We start from the raw sequence: 22,208 nt of genomic DNA on the forward strand, positions 1-22,208 counted from the left end.
CTCTGGGGTTCTCTACTGGTTGAGCTGAGTTACCTTGTTCCCAGCAAAGCATCTTCAGTCTTTATTCTCTGATTTCTATTTTACTATCAACTTGGAAAAATGAATGTCTTTGCTATTTGTAATGTGAATGTTCATTGTGGACTTGGTGTTTGGTGGGAAGGGGGTCAAGCATTGGCTGTAAAGCTTGGACTTTCCCTATTAACTCATAGAGATTAGAAGTTTAACTTGACCTTAAAAATTGCATCTCCGAAGGCCCTATAGGTTCCCAAAGTGGGCAATACTGCCTCCTGGGGGGCACGGGAATGATTGGGGAGGTGTGTTAGTAGCCTCAGGTGCAATTGGGGGGTATTGAATAAAAATAAGGGGGTGGTGAAAGCATAAGAAAGAAGAGAAGAAAATTTTGAAAAACTGTTCATACATGTTTTATCTGTTGTGTAACAGAGTTAGTTATAGTTTACAAATAAACACACAAAATGCAAGTTACAACCAATCAGTGGTCAAGTCCACTGACAGGTCTTAACAAGCAAGTGTTGGCAGGTGAGTATGTCGCCCATTGTCTGGAAGTCCAGCATGCATTGGCAGGAATATGTGTATGTAATGACTTGTTTACAATATGATACTATACGGTTACATGAAGCAATATTGCATCATCAAAATTGCAATGCAGGAAAAACCCCACAAATTTACAACAAATTATTAAATTTAAAATGTGTCACTTAAAAATTATATTATTTTGAAATTATACAAATTTCAAAAATACCATTAAAGGGTAGATTTCCAGGGGGGCACTGAGTAATTTTGTTTAATGGGGGCTTTAGGTGAAATAAGTTGAGCAGCTTAAATAACTCTGGCTAGACTAATAACACTTAAGGGAGCAGAGAGAGAGAATTCTAGCCCAGTATTCCCCTCTCTCTTAGCAGAGCAGAATGGTCAGCCTCTGGCTCCAGTCTCTTGCAAAATACCAAGTCTCTCTTGGAGAAGGCTGAGGGGAAGAGACATGAGACATGTCTATTCTTCCCTTCCTGTGAGCCACACATGACACCCCCAGCTACATGAATTTCCCTAAATAGATCCAGAACTGAGTTTACCCCAGACAAAAGTCTGAGTCATAACTAAGCAGATTTGAGTGGTGGGAAGAAACTTGGTGAGGAAAGAACATGGAGACATGAAGTTTGTGAATGAGTGAATTGCCTTGAGTCTCTGCAAATTAGGCTCTTTGGGGAGAAAAAGGCTTGGAGGTGCTGTGTCCCCAGGCAGGAAACACTGGTTGGGAGCAGAGGTCCTCTGGGAGATGACCAAAGGTGGTGAATAAATCTGACAGTGTTTTTCTAAAACCAGAATGTTAGACTTTGGGACATAAGAAAATTTCACCTCTGAACTAGATTTCAAAAAATTAAACAGTCCAAGCACATAACTTCAGTCTCATTTACATCCTTTTCCTACCTTCTCTTATTCCCCATAAAGCACAGTTTTCCAAATTTCAGGGTCTTCCCAGTCCAGGGTCAGAAAGGGAGCCAGACACAAAGCACAAAGTGGTGGTCAACATTATTGAATATTTTTTACTTCAATTCTCACATAAAAAACATCCACTTTTTTTAATGGAAAAAAGTTCAAACCAATGTCAACAAAAATTGAGATCAATCCTGGTGAATTTGCTCAGTCTGGCAGGGATGGCATGCAGCCCTGTGATTATATAATACAGTGTGTGCACAAACAAGGTCAAATTGGTGTTGGTGCCTGTTGGACAAATTTCCATGTGGGAGTAATCTACTGCTGTGGCCATTAGCCAGTTGGCATGGGGTCAGGTGACATGGGCCTTCTAGCTGCTTGCTGCATTTCCACATGAATCGTGTGAATATGAAGTTAAATAATCTTTGTGTATAGTTTTAGAAGGGCTGTAGTATCTGTTATATTTCTCAATGACTTGGTTTTCTGAAACATCTCCAACTTAAAAATTAAAATAACTCAGGAACAATTAATCGGTTACCTTTTGAATGAATTTTAAGTTGAATGTCCCATTTTTATTTTAGTCAAACATGAGCTAAAAATTATTTGTGTAGATTGTTTTAGGAATACAACAATTTTTCCTTTAAGGGCAATGGAGGATGTCTCTGCGATATTTAAGAACCACTGAGTTTTCTGCAATAACACTGGCATACTTCTTGGCATTAAGTACATAGCTAATAAATGCCAGATGAGCTAGCATATGTAAAAGTGCTTTGTGAACCTATAAACTCTATTATTATTACTGATTATCTGTCCTTTCCAGGGCATAGACAAGGTAGTCCCCATCTTACCACTGTTTTCCAGAATGATTTCCACTCAGCTATCAAAGTATAAATTTGACTATGAACGCCCCTACTCAGTAAACAGCAGGGGGTCCCTATTGCTTCCAGGACCCAATGTAAACTCTTAGGTTTAGCTTTGTAAATCCTGCATATCCTAGTCCATTACTGCTCCAGTCTTTTCACTCTCCTCCTCCACAAACTGTATTCTGAGGTTCACTGACACTAGCTTTCTTCCCATTCCTCAAAGAAGACACTCCATCTTCAGACTCCAGGCATTTTCCTTATCTGTACCTCATGCCTGGAGTTGTCTCACCCCACATCTCCATTTCCTGTCTTCCCTTACTTGCTTCAGGTTCCAGTTAAAAGCCAATCTACAAGAAACCTTTCTCAATCCTCCTTAATGTTAATGCCTTCCCTCTGAGATTAACTCCAGTTTATCCTGTATGTATCTTGTACATATGTAGTTATTTGCCTGTTGTCTGTTGCACTAGGATGTCAACAGAAACTGTTTTTGCTCTTCTGTATATCCTCTGACACTTAGCACAGTTCCTGGTACTGGAAGTGCTAAATGCTTGTTGACTGACTGGTTGAACAAAATCACAGCTCTACCAACAATGTATGAGTATATCTTATCTATCCATAATATGGGGGTGGTCATGGAACCTTTCTGCTATGGAGGCCCAATGGTGAGTTGTAATTAGGAATCACAGCTCCTGGGGCAGATCAGTGAGGGAGAGGTGACGCAGAAGTGGACATGGTTCATTTTCCCAGAGTCTCTCTCTTTCCTCCAAGGCAGGTGGATGAAAGAGCAGACCCCAGAAGGGCAAACAGGCCATAGGATGAGGTGTCCTTTGGGAGTTTGCTGACATAGTTTCTCCCCCTGGAATTCCCCTAACTCTGGTGGGAACCAGGGACCATCTCACGGTGCATGAGATGGGGTGCAAAGAAGAAAGTTGCCATGGGACAGATGTGCTCCCTCTAAACTTGTTCAGTGCCTTAGGGTAGAGGAAACACACGTTGACACATGGACTTGTTCCAGACTGTTTTTAGAGATTTATTAACATCTCTCAGAAATGCTCTCTAATTGGGAGAAGGGAGCTCGTTGTCCCAACCTCCTACCTCAGCCACCATCTTAGGAGGTGATAATGTCCAGTGGATGCTGATGTGCTCCATCATGATGCAGGGAGGTCCATGAATTAGGTAGAACTGGAAGAAAGACACATGCTCAATCACCTTAGTCACCTAAGCAAAGCTGAGTTCCATTTTTTGGCTTCCCCAGGACCTTCAATCCCTGCTCCCCTCAGAGACCTTGGTGTCAAGCCTTCGGTCCCCAGGGACCCCAGCATCTAAACTCCTCACCATGGGGAGAAGTCCTTGGCTTCCCAATCCTCCAGGACCGCGTTCCCCTTGGAGTCCTTCATGTCATTGGCCTGATCTCCATCAAAGTTTCCGCAGGCGCCCCCCAGCTTTCCAGCATGGGTCTCATCGACCATCACATTCAGCTCCCCAGCCAGGCTGAGCCGTACGTGCACCCCTCCCTCTTGACTCACTTGGAGGGACCCATCGTCAGATTTATGCACAGACACAGACTGGGGCACCTTGATTGGGAGGGTCATCTGTTGTCCATTCAGCTGAGGGCCAGAGAGAAGAGAAAAGAGAGGGGGTGAGAAACTGGGACAGAGACACACAGGGCAACAGACTGAGAGAATCAGGGAACCAGAGAAATGGAGACAGTCTGATAAACAGAGACACGGGAACAGAGGTGGAGGGATAGATGCTAGTGTATAGAGACATGGAGGCACTGACAGAGGCACAGGACAGTTGTTTAAAAAGACAAAACTATATACCTATAGCTGGAAGAGATCTTAGGAACTATTTAATCCAAACCCCCCCTTATTTTACAGTTGAGGAAACCAAGGCCCAGGTAGATGACATATAGGCAGCTAGGTAGTGCCCTGGGCCTAGAGTCAGGAAGACCTGAGTTCTAATCCTTCCTCAGACTTCTTAACTACGTGAGCCTGGGCAAGTCACTTAACCTTTACCTGCCTCAGTTTTCTCCTCTGTAAAATGGGTGTAATAACACCTACCTCACAGGGTTGCTGTGGGGATCAAATGAGATGATCATCTGCAAACAGACTAAATAAAGGCTAGCTGCTGTTATATAGAGATAGGGATGGAGACAGTGAAAAAGGACAGATCTAGAGATAAAAAGAAGGAGATGTGTGAGGCTAGATCCTCTGAGAGACAGAGAGGTAGGTGAGACATGAGGAAAGAAGGAACACAGGGAAAAGGAACAGAGAAAGACCTAGGACACAGGAGCAGTGACCTCACCCACACTGGGCCGGCTGGTGTCAGAGTGACCATATTGTCTTGGAAGAAGACATGCACCCTCTTCACAGACTTGGAGTCCTTGAGGCAAGGTTGGAGGTCAGCCAACACACGGAAATGGAAATCCTTTGGGGAGGCCTTGGAGTAGAGGGCTGTCAGCTCATAGATACCCGGAGAGTCAGCTGGGAGCTCCAGCCCATCAAAGGTGCTGAGTTTGATGGAGAGAGAGCAGATGCCCGCAGGGCCCTTGCAGCCCCTAGATCCTTCCTGGACGCGGCACACGCTGTCTGTGGGGCAACTCATGGCCTGGCAGCTCAGTTTACCTCCTAGGGCGCAGGTGCATCGTTGAGAGCAGTCGGCAGACACTAAGGACGAGTTGCTCTGTGGGTGGATGGACAAGGAGCTTAGATTAACCATTAAGGACCCCTGGGGGGGGGCATGCTTCCCAGGTGCCCCTCCCCGGGACCCTTACCGGGAGGTAGCTGCCCTGGTGAACACAGCCGCAGTTCTGGATAGGCACACAGACCCCCTGGGACAGCAGGAAACCTTGGTCACAAACACAGCCCTCAAAGCAGCGGGCAGTGCAGCTCCCTAGGCCAGAGAGCCCAGAGCAGGAGGCCTCACACCCATGAATGCAGATTGAATAGTGACTGTGAGCTGGGCAGCAGAGTGCTGAAAGAGAGAAACATGAGGATGAGGGAGGCCCCTCAAGGGCACCATGTGGCAATGGGACCCCAGGAAGTATTTTTGGCCTGCCCCATTGCACTGTTGACTAATGCTGAGTTTGTGGTCCACTGAAACCCCTGGAGCATTTTCGGACACACTGATATCTAGCTTTGCCTTCCCACATCGTACTTGTGAAGCTTTCTTTACATCTCATAAGAACATTCCGCCTGATTACTCATCATTTTCACCACCAGAGAGAGAAGAGCTATTTCTTTGGGTACCCCCACCTCACCAAGGGCCTGCCTGGCATCCATACTCTCCTCCCCCTTGCTCCAGATCCTTGACCATGGTTACTCACGACAGAAGCTGGTACTTCTCCAAGACTTCAGAGTGACCCCAGCAGCCTGGCAGTCTGCAGTGTAGGTGCCCAGGCTGCGGCACAAGGACTGGGTGTCACCTTTGCTGGCACACATGTCATACACACACTGGCGGAAATATTCTGAGGGGTTCAGAACTGCATGACAAGCTGCAAAGGGGCCCTGGGGGTCTCGGAGACGTCCGCAAGCCTGAAGATTCTCATAGGGAGCTGTCTGCTCAGCAAAACACACGGGGCAGCAACCTGCTTCTGCCCCTTCCCCACAGGTTCGGTCCTCAGGGTAGCCTGGCGCACGCCACATGGCCCCGAAGGCATCTACATCTGAGGTCACAGTGCCCCCTGGAAGGAGGAAGTCATCATTCCAGTTGCCATTGAAGTTCCCACAGAGCCCACAGAGGTGACCATGGTAAGGACCGGGCACGGAGAGCAGCACGTGGGCATCGCCATCGAAAAGGAGTCGCAGCCCCTTCGTTGTCTTCAGGATCACATTCTGGCCCTCAGGCGTCAGTGTCATTGAACCAGCAGTCACAGGCAGCGCCACCAGCACCCCATCCACAGTGATCTGCAGACGTAGATTACCCATAGGGACCTTTCAGCTCTGCTCTTCTCAGGAGCACCTCCCACCTAATCCTGTCTGGGCAAACTTCTGTGCTGAGGGTCTGCTATTTACTGAGCTGCTGCTTTTTTACCCAGGGACCCATCTCTTGGCCTCCGTTTCCTCATCTGTAAAATGATGGTCTCTGGGGTCAAAGTGAAAGTTTTAGAACAGAGAAGGATCTAGTCTCCTCTCCTCCTGTGGGTCACCTACATTATAGGCTTAGCAGGCCCACAGGCAACACAGGATTTGAACCCAGGGCTCATGACTCCTGGGTCAGTGTTTTTTCTATTGTTTTGGACAGCTAGTAGTATCTTTTCAGCCCATTGCTGTCCACCTGTTCTTTCCGAGTGTTCATAGATCCCTTGTGTCTTGGGTTCCATTCTCTCTACAGGAAGGAAGACCTCGTCTCCCCAAGCTTCCCCTCTGCTGGCCATGTGGGCCTCTCACCTTCTGGCCTCGGCCCAGGCCCACAGTCTGGTCACCCACGGTCACCAGCAGGCGTTCTAGGTTTCCACTGGCATCCTTCTGCAGGACGATGGTAAAATTCTCGTAACCAGGCAGTGGCTGGCACACCTGGGCAAGCACATAGGAGCAGGAACCGTAGAAATCAAAGACCCGGCCATCAAAGGTCACATAGTGAATGCTGCTGGACAGGAGGCAGCGGCCACAGCCCGTGGGATAGCAAGCCTGGACACCAGCCTCCAAGCGGCACTCCTCATAAGGACCACAGGGAGAGCTGTTATGGCAGGTGACCACGCCACCAGGGCCACACTCACAGCGCCGCTTACAGTCATTCTCGGGGAAGAATGTCTCCCCCAGGGGGTAATAGTGACCCTCGTGGAGGCAGCCACACTGGCCAAGAGGCACGCAGGTGTCCCCGCTGAGGACGAAGCCAGCATCGCACACACAGCCCTCACGACAAGCCGAGATGCAGCCTTGAGGAGCTGAGAGCTGTGGGCAGCTGATGGGGCATGAGTCACCACAGAGCTGGTAGTGACTGTTGGAAGGGCAGGAAAAGGCTGGGGGAGAAAGAAATCAGTTAGAGGAGGGGGAGGGATAAGAGGGAGGGCAGGAAAGAAGGGGAGAGGGAAGAGGGGGAGGAGGAGGGGAAGGGGCATCAGTAGGAGGGGCAGAGATGGGGGTCAGGGGTGACATGCAGAAAAGGGAAAAGAGCAGGGGATTTGAGGTGGGGGGCATGCAGGAGGGTCAGAGGAATCAGGGTCAGACGAGAATGTCAGTGTAAGAAAAGAGGGGTGGGCTGGGGGAGTGCCCAAAGACTCAGGTGGGTGGCAGGAGGGGGCTCTTACAGCAGAAGTCTGGTCGTCTCCACTCATCCAGCTGGGCTCCAGCAGCCTGGCAGGCAGCCACATACGTGGCCAAGGCAGGACACAGGCCGCTGGGATGGCCCTGGGCCTGGCAGGTGTCCAGCAAGCAGTTTTTGAAGTAAGGGGTGGGATCCACAAGGTCATGGCAAGAGGCCAAGGGTCCATCAGTGGCCGAAATCACTCCGCATGCCTCAGGGCCTCCAAACTTATTCTGTTCCTGCTCACTGCAGGTATCTGGGCATTCACTGGAAGAACACACGCCACAGTCCTTACCGCCTCCTACTTTCCAGCTGTTGCCAAAGGCCACGGGGTCACTGCCTGGCTGGCCACCCTTGGGTGTGAGGTCATTTTTAGGGTCCCCATCATAGTCCCCACAGAGCCCACACAAAGTGCCAGCATATGGGGAGGGGACCTGCAGCCGGACCAAGCTATCCCCATCAAAGGTCAGAGTCAGGCCAAAGGCAGTTTCTATCACCACGTCTGAGCCACTGAGATATGCCTGGAGACGCGTATCCAGCTGGAAAGGCAGGGCCACCAGTTTATCATCCACCTAGGGGAAAGGTGAGAATTGAAAATGGCGGTCACCCTAATGCTGATAGTGGAGATCCATGGGGGCAGTCAGTAGGACTGGTCAGTGGAGAATGTAAAGTGTTGGGCATTCAGGGGGGGTGAGGGGAGGTGAGCGTGACTCGTCAGTGTTTGGAGTGAAGTGTGGCAACTTGGAGATCCACTCTGGGGAGGGGGTCAGTTTGGGGTCAGGGTGGGAGGGTGGGTGTGAGCTGAAGGAAGAAAAAAGGTCAGCGCAGCTAGTAAGTGAGATTCAGCAGGGTGGGCACTGTGTATGAGTCAGGAGTGATCCTGAAGCCCAGGTCTGACCATGCTAACCTCTAGCACCCTTAGCTTGGCATTCAAGGCCCTGTCTGTCTCACCTCTCCACCCTCCTGCCACTTTTCTCTCCTCCCCAGCATCTTTAGTCCAATCAAACTGGCTTCTAAGTGTTCCATCATCTGCCTTCTATTTACACAAGCTGGGTTCCTTTCTTGGGATGCATCCCTTATCCATCATTTCTTAGAATCCTCCTCTTCCTTCAAGACTCAGCTCAAGAGGCACCTTCTCCACAAAGCTTCCATGATCTTCACCCCTTCTCTGGCTGAGTCACTTCTTTCCCCTCATCAGATTGCCATGTATTTACAGGTTGTACCCCCAAGGCTGGTAGACCTAGGTTCAAGTGTAGCTGCTGCTAGCTAACTGTGGGCAGGTGGATTCACTCCTCAGTGTCCTTGGAAACTAATTCCAAGACAAACTAACTGCTAAGCTGTTTTAAGAGAGTTTTTACAGCAATGAAATTGAAATACCCCCCAAAAAATCCCTTGTGTGTGAATGTGAGTGCTTTGAGGTCAGGGATGGTCTGCTTTGTTGGTTTTTTTTATTTAAGTCTCTATATTTGGGTTCGCAGGGCTTGGTATGGTGCCTAGCACAGATGTTGGTTGAAGGGACATAAGAGATATGGGTTACTGTGGTACCCAGGTTGGTGAGCTCTGAATATCACTGACCTTCAGCTTGCGGGGGAAGGAGCTGCTGAGAGCAAAGGTGTGATCATAGACATGCATTGTGACATCCCGAGTGTATGTGACAGCCTGGTTCCCACGGTGGGAGTTGGCCACATTGACATAGAAGGTCTCTATTCCGGGCTTGGCGTCAGTGCAGGTCCCGCTCAGGAGATACTCACAGGAGCCTTGGAAATCAAAGAACCTTCCATCCAGGGTCATATAATGGGGGTCACCAGAAGCCTGGCATATGGCACTGCTGAGGGGGCGGCAGCCATGGACGCCTGTGGGCAGGAGGGCGCACTCCTTTCCTGGTCCACAGTTCGCTGGGGAGCAGAGCAGCTGGCCTTGCTTAGGGTCACAGTGGCACAGGGATGAGCAGCTGGCATCGGCCCAGAACTCAGCCCCGGCCTCATGATAGGTACCATTTGCCCAGCACCCACAGCCATCCTTTTGGGCCACACAGGCACTGCCACTCAGGATGAAGCCGTCATCACACTGGCATCCTTCAGTGCAGTTTCCAGAGCAGGGTGGGGCAGGAGTTGGACCTGGGCAGCTAGATGGACAGGCTGGACCACACAGCTCATAGTGGCTATTTGCCCCACAGGGGTATGCTGTAAGAGAGACACAGAAATAGGGTTGATGGGGGGGTCTGGGCAGAGAGATAGAGGGACACAGAGACAAGAGAGATAGAGGGGCAGAAGGTAGGAACTGGAGAGGCAGGCATAAAGTAGAGTGACTTGGTCCTACAGAAAGAGGTCCGGGGGGCTGGCTGCTTGGGCCCCGGATGGTAGTGTCTCCCTCTCACACTCACGGCATTTGGCTTCGGTCCTCCAGTCTCCAATGGTGATGCCAGCAGCCTGGCAAGCAGCAGCATAAGAAGCCAGGGCTTTGCAGAGGGTGTCCTGAGAGCCGCCCCCGAGGCAGACATCCAAAACACAGCCAGTGAAGAAGTTATCGGGCTTGATGTGGGCGTGACAGGCAGAGAAGGGGCCCTTGGCTCCAGGGGCCAGGGGCCCACAGAAGTTGGGACTCTGGTACTGCTCCTTTTTCTCCTCCTCACAGATCGGGCAGTTCCCTTTGCATTCATCCCAGCAGAAAGGGTCCCACTCAGGAACCCGCCAGCTGCCGCCCCAGCTGGGAATGGAGGATGCCAGGGTCCCATTGGGAAAGGCCATGTCATTGGCAGGGTTGCCATCAAAGTTTCCGCACAGCCCACACACAGCCCCATGGAAGCTGCTGGGCAGGGTCACCTCTACTCTCCAGTTCCAGTCATAGGTGACACGAAGGCCAAAGTCAGTGTTCAGCACAGCTATGCCTGGGCCTTGGGACACAAAGAGTCGCCCGCCAGCTAGATTCACTGGAAGAGTGGTCAGCACACCATTCACCTGAGGGGCAGTGGGCAGAGCAGGGAGGAGACATCAGGCTGGGCAGCAGGCTTCCTAGCCAAGTCCAGAGCTTCCTGTCCCCTCACTCCCTATCCCAAGGAAAGCCATGCTTGGAGAGAGAGAGAGACTGCTGGATTTGATTCAGGAAGGCTTGGATTCAAATTCTACCTTTTCAGTCTCTGTAGAATGAGGGAGCTGCATTCAATGATTTCTAAGGTCTCTTCCAGCTTTAAACCTATGACCTTATGACTCCATGTACTTCCTCCACTTTGGGCCTGGCGCCCCACTCAGATAAAAGCATAAGAGAAATCCACATATAGCTTCTGTGCACAGGGTCCCTGGGTCTACCATAATCCTATTAATAATGGCTGAAATTTCTAGAGGATTCTGATTTGAACTACTTAACAATCCCATGAGGCACAGGTAGCATTATCCTCATTTTACAGATGGGGGAAACTGAGGCTCAGAAAGGCCTTATGATCCACCCATGGTGACACGGCTACTCTGAACCCGAAGTGAACACAGGTCTTAACTCACAAGTCCAGCCCTCTATCTACTATGACTGGGCATGAAGTCTCTGAATCCCTGAGCCTATTCCACTGATTGTGTACATCAACACTGGAGGTCTCTCTAACTACTGCTCTGACCTGCCCTGCCTTGCCCCCAGCTCAGAGAGCCTGCAGGGCTGGGAGAGTCTTTCCCTCTGCCAGGAACTCACCCGCACTTGGCCAATCTCATTTTTGTGGATGGAGATGTTGGTACCGTAGACAGAAACAGTGACCTGACGCACGTAGGAAACAGAAGGGTTTCCCCTGTTCTCATTCTTGGTGGTGACGGTAAAGGCGGGGAGGCTAGAGGGTCCCCCACACAGGGCTGCCAGAACGTAGGTACAGGTGCCCATGAAGTCAAATTCTCGACCATCAAAGGAGTGATAGTGGGGGTCACCCCACAGCCAGCAGGTGGCCTGGTAGTTAGGGACACAGACACCATGGCCGTTCTGAACTTGGCATGTCTCCTTTTCCAGGCAGGTCACTCCTTGGCATGGATCTGGGGGCACAAAGGAGATTGAGGAGAACAGAGACCCAGGCAGTCCCCTCCAAACCCTCTGGCCCTTCCTCCAGAACCCCCAAGTTTCCATTCCCTTTAGCTACTCAGGTCCCACTACCCCCGGAACCCCAGTGTCCAGCCCTCAGCATAACCCCTAATGTCTGAGAGTCCCTCTCTGCCCCTCAAGTTGCAGGGTCCAGACTCTAGCCCTCACTAAGCCCCTCCATCCATCCCCCTGACCTTCCTGGGAGCCTGGTGAATTTGGGGTCTCCTTCACTCTCTCCTTCTCTCCCTCCAGATAGAGGCTGCTCACCTTTGGTGACACAGCTCAGGAGGCCTCCTGAGGGCTCACACACCTGGCCAGTACTACACTTGTGCTGCTGACAGAGCAGACCTTGCCCAGGATGGCACGTGCACTCTTGGGTACAGTTGTTGAGTAGCACAGACTGGTTGGGCTGTGGAAGATGAGAGAAAGAGGATTTCATATCTACCCTGGGGAAGTCACAGCTGTTCCTGCCTGGGCTCTTTCAGCTCAGAGGCAGCTCTGTTGGAGGAGGGAGAAGGACATGGAGAAGCCGCTGTTTGGGGAGCCAGAGGTAAGTCTAGGGGCTGGCTGAACCAGGAGGTATGTGAGTTCAAGAGCAGCTGTGGGTCATACCTCATAGTATCTGCCATTCACGTAGCAGCCACAGTCTTGGACAGGTATGCAAGCCTGGCCATCTGAGACGAAGCCCACATCACATTGGCAGCCTTCCGAGCAGGTGCTGGGACAATTGGGGGGTGCACTCAGAGCCGCACAGCCCAGGGAGCATGTGTCCGCACACAGCTCATAGTGACTGTTGGGAGGACATTTCAAAGCTGGGGACAGAGAAGGAGACACATCAGAGTCTGCCTCTGGTTCTTAGGCCCTTGCACCCCCCAAGGGACCAAGGAATGAAGAAACAGGAATACGGCCTCTCCCTCACTTCTCTCTGCTTGCTCACATCTCTCAGCTCTCCCACCTTTGTGCCTCAGTCTCCCTTTCTGTAGCTTAGCCATCCCTTCTTTCTCTCCCTCAGTTCTCCACCTTTGACCTTCAGCCTCTGCCTTTGTCCCTCGGCCTTCTTCCTGGCTTCCCCACTCTACTCATCCTCCCTCCCTGCCCTAGATCACTCACGACAGAACTTATCACTCCTCCAAGGCTGGACAGTGCCACCCGCAGCTTGACAGGCTGACACATAGGCGTGAATGTTGTCACACAGGATGTCATTACTGCCCCCGCCTAGGCAGAGGTCAAAGACACAGTTTTCAAAGTAGCTGCTGGGACCGACCAGGGCATGGCATGCGGCCAGGGGCCCCTGGGCGCTGGTGATGAAACCACAGTAGCGCTCCTGCTCATAGGTCTCGGCCAGCTCGGGCTTGCACTTGGGACTATCAGGGCAATCAGGGTTACAGACAGGGAGGCAGGGGGAACCCGGCACAACTGCCTCCCAGGAGTCTCCAAAGGCTCCGGGGTTAGTGACCAGCTCGCCATTAGGATTCTGGAAGTCATCCTCGGGCTTCCCATTGTAGTTCCCACACAGGCCACAGAGCTGGCTGTGGTAATTTCCGGGGACAGTGACACGGACGTAGTAGACCAGGTCATAGGCCACCCTCAGACCAAAGTCAGTCTCAATCACAGCGTCCATTCCATTCCGGTAGGCTCGGACACGGCCACTGAGAAGGACCACAGGGAAGTTCAGGGCCACGCCATCTACCTGGGGTGAGGGAAAAGGGGTCCTTAGAGTCCACTGCAGAATACAGGACTCTCATCCTACATCCTACATTACTGCCCCAAAGAAAGGTAGATACCCAATGGCAGAGGCAGGTCTTGGGTCATGATAGGGTGGTGTCAACCATGAATAGAGATGTCTTGCCTCCCTAGCCCCAACCCAAGGCACCCAGCCCTCTGCCCTCCCCTCTTTGGGAACTATGAACTCTGCCTCACCTTGACCTTCCATTGATTTTGCTCTAGCTTCAAGGTGACACCAGCCACAATGACAGTCACTGCCCGGGTGACGCTGACAGCCCCATTGCCCCAGGCCACATTCTCCACCAAGACTTCAAAGTCTTCTAAGTCAGTCTGAGAACCACAGGTGCGGACCAGGGTGTAGACACAGGTACCCATGTAATCGAACTTCTTCCCGTCAAAGGTGGTGTAGTGGGGGTCCCCAGATGCTGAGCAAGTGGCTGAGCCCACAACCACACAGCCGAGGACACCATTGGCCACCTTACAGTCTTCATGAGTTCCACAGGTGGAGGGTGAGCAGCTGACGATGCCTCCCTCCTTGCATTGGCAGAGGGAGTCACAGCCAGGACCAGGGTAGAAGGACTGGCCCATGACGTAGTACGCACCCTGGAACAGACACCCACACTGGGAGAGCGGGATGCAGTTATCGCCGCTGAGAGCAAACCCCTCATCACACACACAACCCTCCTGGCATTCTGAGCCACAACCCCCAGGGACGGAGACATCATTGCAGGATGCTGGGCAGCCTCGGGAGCACTCCTCATAGTGACTGTGCGCAGGGCAGGTCAGAGCTAGGGGAAGAAAGAAGGGTCATACCAGGTCCGAGTCTCTCACTCCCCTCTGTCTCTGGGTTTGGGAGCCTGGATCCCCTCATTTAAGATCTTGTGCCTTAGATGCTTAGCTTTTGTCTCTCTGTAGATGGTGGTGAAAATTTCTTCCTCACAGAACCGGGGTCATAGAATCAAGAACCCTCCTTCCTGCCAAACTCCTCATTTTACAAAGAAAGACACTGAGGCCTGGGAAGTTATAGTGACATGGCCAGTGTTGTACAGTATGAAGATCAGAGACAGGTTTTGAGCCCAGATCATCAGAGCTAGCACTCTTCCTTTTACCCTATGGGTTCCCACTCATCTCTGTCCTTTCTTTTTCTCTCACCAGGGCTCCCTCCCTAGAGTTATTTACTCACGGCAGAATTGGTCACTCCTCCAGGAGTGGACAGTGGCCCCAGCGGCGTGGCAGGCAGCTACATAGGCAGCCAGGTTATCACAGCCCACATCAGGCTGGCCAGGCAGCAGGCACCTGTCATACACACAGTCCTGGAAGAAGCCATCAGGGTTCACTTTGGCGTGGCAGTCCCGGAAGGGCCCCTCTGGATCCTTCAGGAGCCCGCACTCCTTCTTGCTCTGGGACTGCTGGGTCAGCAGGTCATCCAGCTTCGGGCACTCTCCTGGAGTAACAGCCCCACAGCCAGGGAGAGTCCCCTCCTGCCAGTTTTGCCCAAAGGCCAAAGCATTGTTAGCAAGGGTCCCATCCCGCAGGGTAAAGTCATCCTTTGGATCCTTGTTGAAATTCCCACAGAGACCGCAGAGAGCGTTGGCATAGCTAACTGGAACCTGGACTTTTACCAGGGCGTTCCAGTCATAGGAGACAGTCAGGCCAAAGTCAGTCCGGATCACAGCATTATGTCCACTCTGGAAAACCTGGACTTGGCCATCAGCCGCTTGGTAGGGTAGGTACTGTAGCACTCCATCTACCTAGATGCAGGGGAAGGGGGAAGACAGATAGGACCACTGAGGTCAGAATCATGGCCCATCTTTTTCCTGGCCTCTAATTCAATTTAAGTTCCCTGAGGCAAGGGGACCTGGCTTTTTTTGGGGGGGGGTATCTCCATCATCTAGCCTGTGCGTGGCCTGTGAAAGATACTTTTTGAATGAATGAACCTACAAGCTCCACCCTGAGCATGTCAAACTTTTGAGCAAACTACACAGCCCAGACCCAAACTCAAGTCAAGAGTGCCCCAAGTCCAAACACCCCCACCCAGCCAGAGTTCCCTCTTCACAATCACCTAAGGTCATGGGGGGGCTCATCTTGTGTAGATGGAGGCTGTCCCTCCCTTCTTCCCTCCCTCCTCAAAGCCCTCCACTCACCAGGACCCTGCCGGGATGCTCCCTTCGGACAGCGACCTCCACCCCTAGGGCTTGTACTCGCACAGCCCTGGTGTAGGACACCACCTGGCTACCTCTGTGCTCATTCTCTACCAGGACCTTGAAGGCAGGCAGGGACGCATCCTGGCCACAAGATCCCGTCAGCAGGTAGACACAAGTGCCCATGAAGTCAAAGCGGTGCCCATCAAAGCTGGTGTAATGGGGGTCCCCCGAGGCCTGGCACGTCCCATAGCTCTCTGGGTAACAACCTTGGAGCCCGTTCTGGACCCGGCAGCGCTCCCCCGTAGGACAGCCTCCCGTGTCCTGGCACTGCACCTGCTGTGTCTTCCCATTGCACACACACTGCTGCTGGCACAGATTGTCTCCCCAGACCTTGTCCCCAGGTGCCAGCACACGGCCCTGGTACTGACAACCACAGCTCGATTTGGGCACGCAGGAATCCCCACTCAGTACAAAACCCTGGTTGCACACACAGCCCTCCACACATGGCCGGGAATTGCAATCAGAGGGGTCTGAATCCTCAAAACAGGAGGTCGGACAGGCGTTGCCACAGGCAGAGTAGACGCTATTGGCAGGACAGGTCATTGCTGCCAAGAGAGGGCAGGGAGGTTATCAGCACAGCTATCTCAGGGGCCATCAAGTGGGATAACCCACTGGCACATAGTGGGTGCTTACTGGATTTCTGTTCCCTTCCCTCCCCCTCCCCTCAAATTGGAGCTGGGGTCAGGGTAAGGCTCTTCTATTAGCTTTCTGAGCCAGGACATGGTATCTTGGTATGCTCCTAGGGAGCTTGACCCTAGGGAATGTAGAACCAGGCTGGGGCCCAGACAGACAGGCAGGAGAATGTCATTTACTATCCTGCCCCCAGGGCTCTTCCCTGTCTTCTGCTGCCCACCAGCCCCTCCACTACCCTCTTTTCTGCTCCCCCATGGTAGACACTCACGACAGCCAGCAGGCGTCCTCCAATCCCCAATGGAGACCCCCTGCTCCCTGCAGGCTGTGGCATAGGAATCCAGGGCACGGCAGAGGCTGGGCCGGTCACCACCGGTGGCACACAGGTCATAAACACAGTCAGTTAAGAAGGCCTGGGGGTCCAAGATGTCATGGCAGAGGGCAAAGGGACCTTCTGCTAAGCTCAGTATCCCACAGACCCGGTCACCCTGATAGTTCTGGGTCTGCCCTGGGGTGCAGTTCGGGCAGCCTCCTTGGCAGTCGTTGGAGCAAAACTGGTCACCATCATCCAGTTTCCAGCTCTCGCCAAACTCCACGGCATCGGAGGCTTGATTCCCATATGGGGTGAGGAAGTCGTCCGAGGGATCCCCGTTGTAGTTCCCGCAGAGACCGCAGACCCCATTCTGGAAGCGGGATGGCAAGGTCAGACTCAGCTGGCTGTCCCAGTTGTAGGTGACACGGAGCCCAAAGTCCATCTCTATGACACCCTGGAACCCACTCTGGAACACCCTCAATTTCCCGTCTTCCAGAGACACTGGCAGCCGAGACTTCTGGTTGTTGATCTGCAAAGGGAAGCAGGGTCTGGTCAGCTCCATGGATGCCCCCAACATCCCATGCTCCCCTTCTCCAGAAAGTCCCCCAGGGTAACTCTTCTCCTTTCCTTGAAACTGGGTCCTCTCAGGAATTATGAGCTCCTGTTCATATAGTGAGGGCAAAGATGACAAGGGGCTTCCTCCAAAGAGGGGATCATTTTCCTGGCTAGGGAAGGGGATCATGTCTTCCCCCTCAGACCAGGGGCATATAGGGTGTGTGTGGAGAAGTGAGAAGACTTTGGAACCAGAGGACCTTGTGGGATCTTGAGCCAATTGCTTTATCTTTTCTCACCTCAGTTTCTTTTTCTGCAAAATCAGAGTTTGGCTATGTGACCTTTGGAATACTCTCCTACTCTAAATCTGAGACCTTAGTATATTGCTTTTCTCTCTCTTCCCTTGTATCATCTGAAGGTTGGATTCAAGGAGGAGGCCATGGATGGGATGCCTGGCACAGGCCCTGACCAGCCCTTCCCACCCCCATCCCCAGGTGCTCAGCTTACCCGGGCAAAGCCCTGCTCCCCTCGAACCAAGGAGACCACCTGACTGTAGGCACTGACAGTCACCCGGCCCACATAGGACACCTTCTTGCTGTTGCGATGTTCGTTCTTGGCCTCAACACTGAAGGCAGGCAGGTTTGCATCAAAGTCACACAGCTCGGACATGGAGTACGTGCATGTGCCCATGAAGTCATAGTGACGGCCATCAAAGGTGGTGTAGTGTGGGTCCCCCTGGGCCCAGCACGTGGCTGTTGAGGCAGCCAAGCACACAGCTTTCCCCTTCACCATCTGACAGCGCTCCTGGGATCCACACTTGACCCCAGAGCACAATGCCTCTGTGGTGGGCATGGGGACTGGGAAGAGAGAGGAGAAAAGAATGATAATTGAGAGTGGGGGAGAGGCAGAGAGGTGGCCCTGGGCGGGGAAGAGATCTCAAGGGGAGTGGGGCAGAGGGAAGAATTTGAGAAGGGGGGATGGAGGAAAAGAGGCTGGGGAAGAAATGGGAAGGGCAAGATTAGAGAGGGCAGCTGGGGATTGAGGCAACAAACAGTTGGGAAAGGAGAAAATGGAAATCAGTTCTGTGATCTGGAAATCACAGAAACAATCCCTGCTATGAAGCTTATTGTCCGGTTTAGGGGACCTTCGGTCAGTTCTTATACGCCATGGACCAGAGGCCCTTCCCCACCCTGATTGCCTGCACACTCTCCAGAATCATCAAGGTCCTTCTAAAAGTATGGCACCCAGGACTGACCACATAACAGACACCTGCTCTGAGAAGTGTCTCCTCATCCTTGGAAGTTTTGCTTGCCTTGTTGACTTCTTCCTGGCTGCTGTATCTCACTAGTGATTCATGCTGCGCTTGTGGTTCACTTAAACTCTCAACTCTTTCTCGGAAAACTCAGAAAATCACCAGATCCTCACCCTCTCATGAGGGATTTTCTTAGACTTTACATTCACCCCATTTAATTGTGATCTTACTCAGTTCAGTCCCACAGTCTATCCTGTCAATGCAGCCCAACCTTCCTGGCTGCCACATCTCACTGTTGACTCACATTATAAGTCACATAGAGTATAGATTCTAATAGCAGAGCTCTATAATAAACCTTAAACCTTGATATAATGTTCATTACTTGTTGAACATCTATGGAGCTCACTTACACAGCCACAAGAATGCTGGCAGAGACATCTCCATTCTGTTTTGTTCAGATTCCATGGCCAGACCAAGTATGGGTAGTGGTGTGGAAAGTTCTTGTTCTTGGAGGTAGGTGTTAGGTTGTACCATCCCACATATACAAGCATATAAGCATATGTACATGTACATGCTTACACTCACATGTATTATTACACACAGCCTGCATATATAAGCATCTAAACATGTATGTTCATACATGCACATACATCATATGCATATAGTATAGAAACGTGTATATTGCATTCATATATTATCTAAATATACCACACGTAGTATATACATATACATGTGTGGTCATACATACATGTATACAAATATGTTGTATATTGTGCAATACACAAATATGTATATGTGTGTTCATACATGCCTGTGAATAAATTTATTACATACAAGGTGCATATATAGATATCTAAATATATATGTGTGTATTCACATATACATGCATATAAATATATTATGCACAGCGCATACACACAGACATACATATATGTGGGTTCACCCATACATGTATATGCACATGTGTGTATGTAAACATACAGATGATTCCCAAGTCTATCTATGTGGTCTGCCTCTCTCTTCCTATACTGGTACCTGCTGGAATTTCCGCTTGGAAGTTCAGTAGGCATCTTAAACTCATCCTAGTCCAAACTGACCTCTAGTATTCCCCCATACTTAGACTTCCTCCTGATTTTTCTATTCCTTGGAGGGCGCTGGTATCCTCTCAGACGTGCAGGTTCCCAATCTCAGACTCCCCTAATGTCTTCACTCTCCCTCCCTTTCTAATCAATTTCCTGGTCTCATTCATGTTACCTCCACAATCTCTTCCCTATCTCCCTCTACACCCCCACCAGCCCAGACCAGCTTCTTTTCACCTCTCCCCAAGAACATTCAATAGACTTCAGTCTCTAGCTTCCCAGACCCCTCCTCACCCAGGACAGCCGCAAAATGGAGATTTCTAAAGGTCAGTTCTCCTCAGGACCCTCCTCCTCTACATGGGGGCTACCTGCTGCCTCTAGAGTACAGTAAAACTTCACCTCTTTGTCCTTTCCAGCTCATCACACCCGACTCCAGCCTTCCTGTGTCAGGTCACACATTCCTGGTTTGGTCTGTATCTCTGTACAGGTCCCCCATATCTGGAATACTCTCTTCTTATCCTGTGATTACTAAATGCTAATTAAATTGAGTGGAAATTCATCCATGGTACCTCAGTTTTCCCCAGGACATTACTAGGAGAACACTTCCATCTGCAGAGACCAGGCATGGGCCTTTATCATGGGTGTAGGCAGAGGAGTATTCCATGAGAAAAAGCAAGGGAGAGAAACGGGAAAGGTGTCTCTCAGCGAGGCCACCTTGAAAGAATTCAGCTCAGCCTCTAGACAGACAGTAATGGAGGATAGACAGCCAGCAGCTATGGGAAGAATGAGAGGAGGGGGAGTTGCAGGGAAAAATAGACTGATTGCAAGAGTCCAGCTTATACTCACCCAGCAAGAAGCTGACTCCAGCCCAGAGCGCCCACCAGCTCCCCTGGGCACCCATTTCTGTAAGGGAGAATGAAAGTCACTTCAACATACATAATGCTTTCCATGAGGGGCACTGAAGGAGAACCCTCTCTTTCTACAGATCTATGTGCCCTCAAAAGTCAACTTCTGGGGTGGGAGAGATGGAGGCAGAACTGGACAATGGGAGTGCTGGCCCAAGGTCACCAGCAGGGCCAAGGAATAAATGCTTTGACCCCAGAGGGAGGGGAAGAACTGGAGAATGGAATGTCTGCGTCCCTGAGGAGGCAGGAGTCCAGTGTGGCACAAGACAATCTCACCTTCAGATCCCAGGAGCTTCATAGCAACTCCATCGATTGAGTTTTATAATAGAGCTCAGTGACCACACCTTGGGGCAGCTGGCCCAGAGATAGTGCCAATTTCCTGGAGGAGGATGCTAGGTCAGTGATGGGGCAGAGCCAGGAGGTGGGGTGTGGTGAGTAAAAATCGTGGGATGGGGGTGAAATCCAAGGCAGGAGCTGAGGGCTAGGGCAGGAGGGTGAGGAGGGGTTGTCTTGGGAAAGATGAGAATGAGGAAGAGTTTGGAGGGAGGGAGTCTGCTAAAGACTGGAGGGAGGGCACAAGTCACACACCTTGGTCCTAGGAAAGATGGGGTAGAGGGAATTGGAACTGAGGAGGTAGGGGAGCTACCTCAGCTACTTAAGACGGTAGGGAAACTAAGAATCTAAGTCTGAGGTAGACAGCTGGGAAATAGAGGATGGGATGCCCAGAGAACAGGATGCCAGATGGGAGTTGGGTGGGTCCTGGGCTGAGGAGGGAGGAAAACTGAAGGTGGGTGATGGGCCTTATTTACCTGCTGGCCCTATTCCCATTTCCCCAAACACAAGCTTTCTTTGCCTTCTGCCAGCAACAATACCAACATCTTATATCCGGGTCCTGGCACTTTACCAGGTCCTCAACCTGGGTTCTGCTTTGGGACCTCTCCCCTCCCCTCCTCTCCTTTCTCTTCACCTCTATTTCTTTGAAACTTGAGGTCCCTTCAAAATTCAGCTCCAAAGTCATTGAGAAGAAGTCTCTTTTCATTTCTCCAGTTGCCTTTCACACCTAAAATTACCTGGCATTGATTTTGTCTGCATTTACTTATCGTTTCCCTCCAGCAGAATTGAAGCTCCCTGAGGGTACCAGCTGCTTAATGTTTGTCTTGTGTTCCCACCTCCTAGCCCAGTGCCCAGCACAGAGTTGTTCACAAACACTTTTTGATTAGAGCTGAACTGAACTGAACTGAATTAAATTGGGTCGAATTCCTTCCTTTGGATTAAGCTTCTTACTCAGACTGCACCAGGGGTCTATATAGGGAAAGAAGTGTTGCCTGGTGCACTTAGGGAGTAAGCATGTGCTCTGACCTAAGTGATAGGAAGACCCGAGTATCCCCCAGCAAGAGGGCTGGGCACCCTTCATCCTCCACCTGACCTGCCAGCATCCTTGGAGAGGCTGGTGAACCAAAGAACATACCTGGAACTGGTCCCTTTTGACCTTGTGGCTAATCCTAGAAGATGCTGGACTTCGAGTCAGGAAGACCTGGGTTCACATTTGGCCCCTGACCTCAGTTGGGTTAGAGGGGTGACTCTGGGAAAGTCAACCTCTCTGAGGCTCTTGGAAACTAAATCCCTGGGGGATTATAGTTTTCCAGATGTTGGTCCTCTTTTGCATAGCCTGTATCCCCATCTTCTCCCCAAGCACATACATCTCTCTCTGTCTCTGTGTCCCTCCCTCTCTTTCTGTCTGTTTCTGTCTGTACCCCACCCCTACACCCACCCCATAATTCTAGTATAGCTCCCATCTGTGGATTTTTCCCAGGTCCTCAGACCCTCTGATGGACAGGTCTGCCCTCGGTTGGGGTACAGGTAGAGATTAGGGCAGCTAGTTCCTGGTTCCTGGATCTCTCTTGTTTAAACTGCTCCCAGGAGGGGATTTTGGGCCCAC

General features: G+C 51.2%; 1 protein-coding gene and 1 long non-coding RNA gene across 3 annotated transcripts; one reads left to right on the plus strand and one right to left on the minus strand.

Moving 5' to 3' along the window:
• Positions 1-3,318: 3,318 nt before the first annotated feature.
• On the minus strand, positions 3,319-20,263 carry FCGBP (Fc gamma binding protein). The gene is made up of 19 exons (XM_072608396.1): positions 20,211-20,263; positions 17,541-17,890; positions 16,440-17,010; positions 15,479-16,083; positions 14,518-15,085; positions 13,530-14,122; positions 12,720-13,299; positions 12,222-12,421; positions 11,877-12,018; positions 11,235-11,563; positions 9,943-10,516; positions 9,135-9,742; positions 7,564-8,131; positions 6,704-7,275; positions 5,641-6,220; positions 5,089-5,288; positions 4,620-4,997; positions 3,648-3,919; positions 3,319-3,494 (listed from the first exon to the last, which is right to left on the minus strand). Exons 2-19 carry the CDS (start codon positions 17,883-17,885, stop codon positions 3,485-3,487), a joined length of 7,695 nt encoding a protein of 2,564 aa, XP_072464497.1. The 5' UTR covers positions 17,886-17,890; positions 20,211-20,263; the 3' UTR covers positions 3,319-3,484.
• On the plus strand, positions 12,011-21,501 carry LOC140503958 (uncharacterized). 2 transcript variants are annotated; one of them, XR_011966921.1, is made up of 7 exons: positions 12,011-12,159; positions 13,557-13,677; positions 13,882-14,870; positions 14,960-15,060; positions 15,482-15,643; positions 17,452-17,672; positions 18,173-21,501. It is a non-coding gene; the product is annotated as an uncharacterized lncRNA (long non-coding RNA). The 2 variants fall into 2 exon arrangements; XR_011966922.1 differs by having other exon boundaries at positions 17,528-17,672.
• Positions 21,502-22,208: the final 707 nt, after the last annotated feature.

The sequence above is a fragment of the Notamacropus eugenii genome, chromosome 5, assembly GCF_028372415.1.
Source record: "Notamacropus eugenii isolate mMacEug1 chromosome 5, mMacEug1.pri_v2, whole genome shotgun sequence".
In the NCBI taxonomy this organism is placed as follows: domain Eukaryota; kingdom Metazoa; phylum Chordata; class Mammalia; order Diprotodontia; family Macropodidae; genus Notamacropus; species Notamacropus eugenii.